The 10,413-nt window shown below is 33.0% G+C and overlaps 2 protein-coding genes across 3 annotated transcripts in view; both read right to left on the reverse strand.

Annotated features, from left to right (window-relative positions):
* The window catches only part of LOC101218391, a 1,166-nt gene extending 227 nt beyond the window's left edge, over positions 1 to 939 (reverse strand). Inside the window, exon 1 of the mRNA XM_004145475.3 lies at positions 1 to 939. This exon is cut by the window's left edge and continues 227 nt beyond it. Coding sequence (XP_004145523.1) covers positions 180 to 824 — 645 coding nt within the window. The 5' untranslated portion in view covers positions 825 to 939 and the 3' untranslated portion in view covers positions 1 to 179.
* Positions 940 to 6,353: 5,414 nt separating this feature from the next.
* On the reverse strand, positions 6,354 to 10,012 carry LOC101218626. 2 transcript variants are annotated; one of them, XM_004145476.3, is made up of 9 exons: positions 9,735 to 10,012; positions 9,361 to 9,563; positions 8,861 to 9,042; positions 8,484 to 8,768; positions 8,341 to 8,399; positions 8,190 to 8,226; positions 7,799 to 7,870; positions 7,132 to 7,456; positions 6,354 to 7,038 (listed from the first exon to the last, which is right to left on the reverse strand). In XM_004145476.3, the coding sequence occupies exons 1-9, from the start codon at positions 9,850 to 9,852 to the stop codon at positions 6,655 to 6,657; spliced, it is 1,665 nt and encodes a 554-aa protein (XP_004145524.1). In that variant the 5' UTR covers positions 9,853 to 10,012; the 3' UTR covers positions 6,354 to 6,654. The 2 variants fall into 2 exon arrangements, with proteins under 2 accessions (XP_004145524.1, XP_031740713.1); XM_031884853.1 differs by having other exon boundaries at positions 8,341 to 8,408.
* Between the last annotated feature and the right edge of the window lie 401 nt (positions 10,013 to 10,413).

Consider the following 10,413-nt stretch of genomic DNA (forward strand, 5'->3'; position numbering starts at 1 on the left):
AAACACAATCTGAATTTTGATTCTACTAGATTTCACCACTGATTCCTTCTTGAAGATTATGCTCTGCGTGTGGTGTTTCTTTTTCGCTATGAATTCTTAATCAGAAACGTTAACAAACCGATCCTCTTCGTCGAACCTGAGATCATAAAGTTTTAGACATCACCGTACCTTCTGCAATTTCAAGCGCCGTCGGCGGCTTTCGACATGACAGAGAGACGACTAGATCTAGGTTGAAATGAAGCTCTCCTCCTCTGCTGATGCGAAGAAGGACGAATCAGTGTAGTCAATGCTCGTTTCACCAACTCTCCTTCCACACCGCCAATTCTTACGATCGAATTCGCCATAGCCGATCTCCACATATTCAATCTGGTTGAAGGAAACGACACCACTTGGCTATGCCCACCGCCACTCGAAACGTTTTTATGAAGACTACACCGGAACGAGCCTGGATGCGTGGTCGGAGAGCACATACAAGTCCTCTTGACGTTAGACACCGGCCTATTTTTCCTGGAAACGATAACCGATCGATTCGGAGAACTCGAACGATTATCAATAAAAAAACGGACAGAAGACGTAAGAGAAGGAGACGAATAAACATTAACACGGCTGGGAGATGTGGATCTCGTATGATGATTATGGTTGGGAAAATCACGATGGTCATCGTGACGGAAAGTGGAAGAAGACGAGTAAAAGGTTGAAGATGAAGCAAACGCGGAGGTCGAAGAGGACAAAGAAGGAGAGTTACAGAATCGGCCACCCGGTGAGAGTGAGCGTAGCACCGGGCCGCTGGATCTGGTTTTCGAGGAAGAAGATGAGGTCACCATTAGAAACGAAAAGAGAGAGAAAAAGAGCGAAGAAGAAGAAGAAGGCTTCTTAGTTGTGCTTCCCTCTAAGGGGCCCCTCGGGGCGTTAGTTTGGCAAACCTAACGATTCTCAAAGGCCGATTTTATAGAATAGAGAAAACTGGGTTAGATGGTAATTAAGAGAAAAACGAGGGCAGTTGTGGAAAGAAGTGGAGTCAGTTGACTTAACCATGGTAGGGTTAAAGAGTGGTTAGGGTTTGGGTTGGGTTAAAGGAGCGTTGGGAATCTTAATCCAACGGCTGGAAGAGGAATTGCTGAGAAAGAAGACGAAAATGGGAGCCGTTTATCCAAGAGTAAGGAGGTGGCAGAATGAGCCACGTGTTAAGATGCTCTGACAAGAAAAAAGGGTGTGAAAGTACGAGAAAACCAGATAGAAAGTATTTTAATTGCAATTTGACATTGGAAGAGGATATGCTAAAGCCAAGGTATCCATTGCGTGAACTCCACGTAGTGTAACTGTAAAGATTTCCTCTTCCTTGTGATTTGTGACGGGCAAACCGTAATGTAACTCTCACCATTCTTCCAACACAAGAAAATAATATTAACAATAATAATACATTTTTAACAATCACAAATTATTTACATTAAATTATAACTTTAGTCTCCTACAAGAGATTGATTTGGGTTTGTTGTTCCATGAACTAGATCATTGAGTTTTATACGCAAACTTTAATGACATTTATGGCTAATTAATGTGAATTTGGGGAGAGTTGGAAGTTAGAAAGAGAGAGAGAAAAATAAGAGAGGGATATTGAATAAAGTGAATTTAATTTTTCATGTCTGACTTTGAGATCAGCTTAATAGATTTTTAATTTTTGATCCACAGCTTAATAGTCTCCTACCAAAATTTGTGTTTATCGCTGGTAAATTGAAACGCTCCGTCGGCTCGGCCGCATATTGTTGACGAAATTTTGTTGATTGAGTCGTTTTTGTATGGTCGCTGTTGAACATTTCGTACGACATGTCGAAAGTTCGAAAAATGGAGGGAAATGGTAAATAATAATAATATTAGAAGAAAGGTTAGAGAACGGGAAAGTTGGAAAAACAATGAGTTGACAAATCCAAGAGAAGCGGAAAATCCGCAATTCTTTATTTTTTTTGGTGGATCGACAGCTGTCTCTTTTTATTAGTTTATATTTTCTTATTCTTAACTATTTTCTTTACTTATATAACATTGGGGTATCTTAATTCAAATTATTTTCAACTATTAAAATCTATTAAATTCCATATTTTAAATTTTTGCAATATCTTCTAAATAGTTTTAAATTTTTTAGTTCAACATCAATTTTGGTTGATCCATTCTAATTCAAATTTTCATTTATAATTATCTTTTCTAAGAAAACTTAGTAGAAGATAGCATAAAAAATATTAAATAATATGGTCATGGAGATTTAACTCTTTAACTCTAATCTCATCTTCTAATTTCAATCCATCTCTCAAATCCTCGTTCCACAACCCGCTTTTAAGTCAAAAGAAATAGCAGGTGAATATTAGTACGAGTGATTTCGTTCGATTTTGTGAGAAAATTACGAGTAATCGAGAGCTACGAAGGTATGATAACTTTTAACTCTAGTTCAATGGTTAATTAGAGAATTTTAAGCATGATAGTTTGTAAAACTATATTAGATTTAATTAGAGTATTTTTTATATGAATTCCCCTACTCATGGATGATGATTTGTCATCACTAGCCTTGGGTGTCAACTTAGATATATAGAACCAAATTAGGATAATATAAAATTTGTAGTAATTTAAAAAAATTTCTTCTAAAATCAAGTAGGCCCTGCCCCATATACTCAAAACATTAACAATAACTGAATATATAATTTAATTAAAGAGAACAATATTTTATAATGTATTTGACATTCGTATTGTCAATACAAATATAACATTATCATTGATTGTATATTTTAAGTTTTAACACGAAAGAAAACAAAAAAACAATATTGGCCTTTGATTTCCCAGAGGGTTGGTTACCCTTATCCGCTTGAAATACACCATTTAAATATAAATTTGGCATTCCTACCTCTCAACTAACTAATTAATTAATTATACATATATATGTACATTATTTAGCAACACTCAAATGTTTTAACTAAAATCACAACAACCAAAAAAAAAAAAATATATATATATATATATATATATATATATCTCATTGAGGATAGTCGATTTGTTTGAGTCGCCTTAAATACAAGCTTCGAACTACTAAGAACAAAAGAAAAAAAAAACTTTTAAACTAAGGATACATAGATTAGGTAATTCATGTCAAATGTAATAAATAACAATTACACGTATCTCAAACTTTGTCTAAAATGTTTACCTACACCAAAACTGACAAATATCCATTGTTACCAATAATGCTTCTATTTCCATTTTTTTTTATCTTTTTATTCCGCTCGTTAAAAAAATTATCTATATATTTTTTTTAAATATCATATATCTATCAAAATAACCTCACATCAATGGGTTATAGTTCAAATTAAATTAACTAAAATATGTACATTGATTAAGACGTGGCCAAACATTTAAATTTCACTCCTTATTACATATTGTTGATCTAAAAATTTATATCGTGTAGAAAACCGTCCATAGAAAATAATGCACACGCTTATCGATACGTATAGTTACATATTATACATTTTTTTTGGGAAGGTGATGATGTAAATATTATAAAGTTTGGATAGAGAACTATTGGGGAATAAAAAGTGGATAGGGAGTGGGAAGAAAAGGATTAGAGAGAGCAAATCACATGGGAAGGAAGGTGGAAACATTAAAAGAGTGGTAGGGTGATTGGGAAGCAAAAGGGTGGCACCTTCCAATTGCCTCTCCCACTCATATGTTGTGTTTTTTCTCATAACTCACAAATACCTTTTATTTTTTGTATTTTTTATTATTTAATAAGTAAAGGAAGGATCGAACCTAAAACGTTACCGAATGGACGTGCGATAATTATTAGTATAAGTAGTAAATTATATAGTACTATCGAATATGTATCTTGTAATTAAGGTTGAACGATATTAATAAAATATATATTTTTAAAAATTATAGCGTGAATAAAAGGTATAGCGAAAAAGAATAATTTAATGAGCTTTAAGAAGTTGAATGAATTTCGATATATTTTGTGAATAATTTTAATATTTTGGTATGTTTGAAAATATCACAAAATAATGCGTATTTATTTAATACAAATAATAACAACAGTTTTTACTATTTGACATTCATAATTTTTTTTCATTATTTACATTATTTGTTATAGTGTTTACTATTTTCTTATCAAACTAAAATAGTCTGAAAATTGTGCACATTTTATTCACACTATAATTTATTCGGAGGGTGTTTAAAGCACCAAACACATACATTATTATAACCCAAAATAAAATAAAATAGTCCTCAAATACAAGCTATTTTAAATAAACTATAATAACTTACTCGTTGCTTTAAACACCCTTTGAAAATTCATGAAAATCGTGTTCGCGTCAGCTTGAAAGTCAAAGAAGGTAGAGTTAAACTATTCATATAATTTTATATTTTATATATATATATAATTGTAATGGTATACACTTTTAAAAATTATATTAAAAATAACAAAGCTGCTGAAAATATTTACAAAATATAGCAAAATATTATATTCTATCAACAATAGACGACGGTAAAAAAAATCTAACAATATCCATTAAATATACCGATAGATAAACAACAAATGTCTATCAATATTTATGATCGATAGAATCTAAAATTTTGTTATATTTTGATTATATTTATAAATGTTTTAATATTTTATTTTTTAAAATTTATTTCAACAATAGTCGTTATATTTTTTTAATTCCAAGAAACTAAAAAAAAATGATTGAGGCTAAAATATTATCTTAGTAGGCCTTACGTGACGGCTGGACCCCTACACTTCAAATCTCATAACTAAAATATATGTTTAGTTCTTAAAAAAAAAGAAAGAAGATTACAAATGCATTAATAATTTAATTTATTATTGAATTTCTACCTTATTAAACCATGTTGGGTCCAATCTCCAATCCCAAGGCTTCAAGAATTCAAGCATTTGAATTTATAATTAACTTCCATGGCTACAAAACCGTCTGACTATTAAACTTGTATTAAACTAAAATACGACTTTAATTATTGTGGTTAATTAGAAACTCTCAAATTAATTCTACAACAAAAACTTAGTGCAATTGCATCGTGTATTCTAAAACTAATTTATTGGATTAATTTTTTTAAAAGATTTTTAAAAATAGCAAAATGACCAACTATTTATGTTTAGTATAATAAAACTACTCAAAAAAATAAAATTTGTTATAATTTATTTTTATACTAAAGGGTAAATATTTTGTCAATTATTATATTTTTTTTGCAATTTCAATTATTTTTCGACTTCATTTATACTAAAAAGATATGTACAAAGATATTATGAGTATTTTTAAAAATAGTAAAACAAATTAAAATATTTACGAACTATAACAAAAAAATTTAGACTTCTCACTCGCTATGATACTGACTGACTATCAAATATTTGTTATTAAAATTTTACTCTAATTTATAAATATTCTGTCAATTAACAATTCCCAAAATATTATTTTTAATTGGAAGGTTTATCAATCAACCAATTATGTTGATTTATTGTTTTAAATCTAACTTATTCAAAGTTAAAATCAACTAAGTTTAATCAATTAGATCATAAAATTGAAATAACATGCAAGGAAAATCATCCATCTTCTTTTATATCTTCTATGATGATATTATTTAGGATAATAAAATTGAAAAAATCCTGTTTTTTTTTTACTTACATGCTAAAATATTTATTTATTTATGTTATATTCAAACATAGATGGTACAAATGCAATATTGTTTTTAACGTTATATGTTAACAATCAAGAAGTTGGTCGCTACGTAATACGTAATTTGTAATTTGCTTTGATGTAAAATGATAGTTCCTCCATGAAATCAATACAGGATCATGGAGCTATTTTGAAAAATGTGATTAGACTATCATCTCCCTCATCATAGGTAGTAAAGATTCATTGATATCAATTTCTCCAACTACCCTCTTACCATTAACCAACTACTTTTTCTGCCAAAGGAAACAAAAGAAAATTTATTCCCAAGAAAAGTAAGGTGGGCAGAGCAGAAACAAGAAAATATCCTTTCTTACAAATACTTCCAACTCCTACAATCTTTCTCACCATCTTCTATCAAATATGTTTACTTTAAGCTTACCATAATCATGTTAATCACATATGAAACTATATGATAACCAACTCTTTCATAGACCTTGTTTCCGAAACGCCAACCAACTACAACCGCTCGAATCGGTCCCTCTAATAAATGATCCGTAATTGAATTAACACAATCTAATAGTCTTCTTTTCTCTCCTTTAGTGCCCTTGCAATGCATAACAAACTATATGATAACCAACTCTTCGTAGACTTAGTTTCCGAAACGCCAACCGATTACAACCGCTCGTACCAGTCCTTCTGTTCCATATTTGAATTCAATGGCTAAATCACAAGCCAAAGAACATGTTCATAACACAATCTAATAGTCTTCTTTTCTTCAGTTTCGTACGCCGGGAATGAATACCAGCAGTATAGAAACAAGCTGGCTAATACAGCAGTGTCGATTTTGAATGAAAGAATATCGAAAAGTAGGTCGGCATACTAAAGAGAACTTTGGCATATCATACATTCATGGAATTATGCAAAAGAAGTATAAGTGGGTCCTTGGATATTGTAAGCTATGTTAACAGTGGAAATAATCTTACATTTACACTTACAGTTTTCAAGATTCTTTGGTTCCCTCCAACTCCTCCCCAGTTGGTTTAGAAGCGAACCCTTTTCCAGAAGCACGATGTTGCCGTTCTCGACCATAAATAATCCATAATATCAAAGACAGCATAACAGCAATGGAGACGGTTGCTAATCCAACATAGACCCATCTGCTGTATTGTTGTAGACCGGGACAAAAATTTCTATGGATGTCATCAAATGTCTGTCGAACAAACGTGCAATCTTGAAGCTCGACCAAAGTAGGACTATAATTTAAAAGTGCATAACTTAAATTAACTCCGCTCGCCATCTGGCTGTACAAGCTTGGAGTCAACCGCCCTGTTGTGATGCATATATCACCAGGAGGCAAAACTTGGCAGACATAGTTGCCCCATACCTGCTCAAAGAAAATAAGGCTTTTCATTTAACATTTGTCAGTTGAGAATAATAATTTCACTGTCCTATCTGATTTGAGAGTCATATGTCTTACTTGTGTAGCATTTTGCAAGTCTACTTCACCAGAAGAACAAGTTCTTGGTGTCAAATCTGGGTGAAATGGGTTGCAAAGTGTTGGCATAACCGGACCAGATTGGTTGAAGTACATAGGTTTGAAGTTGGGCGAAAAATTTATGTTGGAAACATTGGTGATCACCTCATTGACCAGATCGACAAGTTGTGCACTCACTTCCTTGCTTTTTAACAAGGTTTCTTGAGCAGTCACTTTATCCACACAGGGAAGAATGTCATCTAAGGCCGTATGCGCAGTAGGATTGTGAACCCACTGGTCCATTGCAACACAAGTATCTGCAGCCACGCTACATATGAAGGTGAAAAACATATCAGATTTCATTGTTTATGAATTGAAGGACAAAGAGTGAAGAAAGAACGATAGGATATTGATTCCATCTCTCCCTGCCCCTAGAAAGAAGGGAAGAGAAGACGGTGAACCCATAATTCAAATGCATATGTTCGTTTGTTTTCTACGAATGAATGCTTAGACTCACGCGTAACAATTAGATCTACTAGCTAATTAATATTTAACCATAGGCAACTTGCCACAGAAGTGGAATTCTAATTTCAATAAGAAATAATTTCGCATTTTGTAGAATTCACTTCATTTCATGTATGCATTGTACGATTGTATGAAGAAAGCTTACTTGTGGAGAACAAGGAACGTGCCAGATAAGATGAATGTCCCAGTTACAAGTAACCAGCCAGTTATCACCAGACTGCAATAGTATACAATGCATCATGATAGTTGTTTAAGAAAATACAATGTTAAATAAACTATTACAAAATGGCATACATGAAGAGAAGAAATGAAGAGCAAAAGAAGCAAAAGGCCAAGACCCCTTTTGATTACAATTTCACTTTTAGTTTTTGTTTTTAAAATTTATGCTTCTTCCCACCTAATTTCCATATTAAAGTCATTATATTTTCTTTTTAAGGAACATTAAAAACTTTTTAGGTCAAATTATATAAGCATTTGAGAAATAGTGGATAACAGAAGGAAAAAACTTAGATGTGGGACCTATATGTTTCACTTACATGTAGACGAGAAGTTGCATACCAAATATGGAGAATACTGCAAGAAAAGTTATATCATACTAAAACGAGTAAGAATCACAAAAGGAAATTTCATAGGTAGAGAGAAATTAAGGAACTGATGAGCATGTTTAAAAACTTAGAAAGAGCTTACAGAATCCAAGAAATGTCAGCAGAAGCATGATAGCTGCAACGATTATAAGAGCCAGACGGCTGCGGTGTCTGAAGATTGTCAGCTCGTGACCAAAATATAGGAAACATATAAAAAGGAAAAAGAGAAGTGAAGGCTACACGTACATAGAATCAAGGAGATCTTTTATGTCATTTGAGTTGTGCACAGTTTTGTCATCAAGAATACTAGCAGAAGAGTTTATCTTTATCTCAATTTGATCAATGTCAGTTTGAACATCAGAAGGCAGAAAAACTTGATCCACTCCAGTCTGTTTGGCTGCAGCAAAATAATCGGAAACATCGCGAAGCTTTTGAGCAGTCGAATCTGCTTGACTTACAACATATTCCAATGTTTCTGATGTACTATTGTGAAACCTTCCTTGACCAGTGTATAAAATAACACATCCAATGCTGAAACACAAGATGATGATAGCATAAGCTTTCCCCACCGAGATATCAACCAAATACATAACAAGTGGAAGAGAGAAGGACAGAATAATTACATTGATGCAATGGAGAACAGAATGAGGAAAAGAAGTGAAAGAGTATAAGCCATTTGAGAATAGCCATACGACTGCCTTCCGCAACAGAAGTAACACAGGGAGACGACCAATAAGCAAAGCCCAAAACCCAAGAGCCAGGCTGCAGCAACAGCAAACAAAGGAACTGCCGTGAAGCCAACAGACTGTATCCAAATGCAGAAGCACAAAGTAAGAACAAAGACAGTGATATATCTTGGATGGAATGAAAATGCTAATGAATGGAATACCCTCTACGAGAAGTTCTATATTTAACTAATGAAGGAAATCATCAACCAATAAATTATATGGAAATAAGATTAAATTGTTTGCTTGTCTTATATTCAACAGGAGCAGCTCTAACTTTTCATATATTTTCCAAGCAACACAACAGAAGTTGAATGTCCTTACAATGTAACTTCACAGAGGAAAAGCAACTTATGTCAAAATTTCAGCAAGGAATTGAGTTGGATGAACGAACTTACAGCCCAATAATGGCGCTCGCTGATATTCCACCCGCTAGTGTAAGCTTGAAAGCCATTAAGAGGATCTTTTCTTCGAGTTCTTTCAGCTGCCAACACAAATAACGAGTACTCAACAGGCTCCATTGTAGGGCCTTCCACAACAGACCCACTCGGACTTACCCCAACAAGTTCCACACCGGAGTAATAGTCTTCAGTTCTCCATTCTACAAAATAATACCCGTAAAAACAAGAAAGCAGCTAGAAAATCAGTAACGATCCCTCTTTGTGAACGTTATCCTTTTCAAGCTGTTAACAAAAGACAAAAAACGAAACAACCCTTTTCACAAAATACGTTACGTTTTGGAATGAAACTAGAAAAAATTGAGAGCATGAACCTGAAATGGGTGGAATTTGAGAATCGCCATGGGAGAAGGAAACTAGAGCAGGGGAAAAGCAGAGTGAGAATGCAGCTAGAAGTAGAACTGAAAACGGAGGTGGCCTATGACGTGGCATTTTGAGCGGTTCGTAGAGTGAGAAAGAGAGAAGTTTTCGACGGTGGAGCTGATGCTTGCCGGTGACCGGAAAAAATGGTGGTCGGAACTGAAAATGGTGGGAAGAGGAATTAACAAAACGTTGGATATGCTTTGGATTTATTTTAGTTTTATTTGGGTGTGTCCTTTATTTCTCTGCTGTCTCACACTTGTAATAGTTGGGAATTTTTCTGACGACATTACCCTTCCGTCCGTTATGATGGTTTTGGAAAATAATAACTACAAGAAGCATTTTTGTTCTTTGTTATATTGTATATAATATGAAAAAAATTCTCATAAAGTTTTATTGTTGGTTTCAAAATTACTCTACTCTTTATGGAATTGTAAAGTTATTCTTTACAAACTATTATGGGTGTCTAAAATTTCTAATGAAAATTGAAAGTGTCATGGGGTTTTTTTCTTTATAAAATTAAATGATAGAATTCAAGTATTAAATATACTTGTATTTAAAAATAGTAAAGTGTTCTTGAGAATGACAAAAGGAAAAATATATTCGGTGGTAGGAAATGGTATCTAGTTGACT

Source organism: Cucumis sativus, chromosome 4 (assembly GCF_000004075.3).
Source record: "Cucumis sativus cultivar 9930 chromosome 4, Cucumber_9930_V3, whole genome shotgun sequence".
Lineage (NCBI taxonomy): Eukaryota > Viridiplantae > Streptophyta > Magnoliopsida > Cucurbitales > Cucurbitaceae > Cucumis > Cucumis sativus.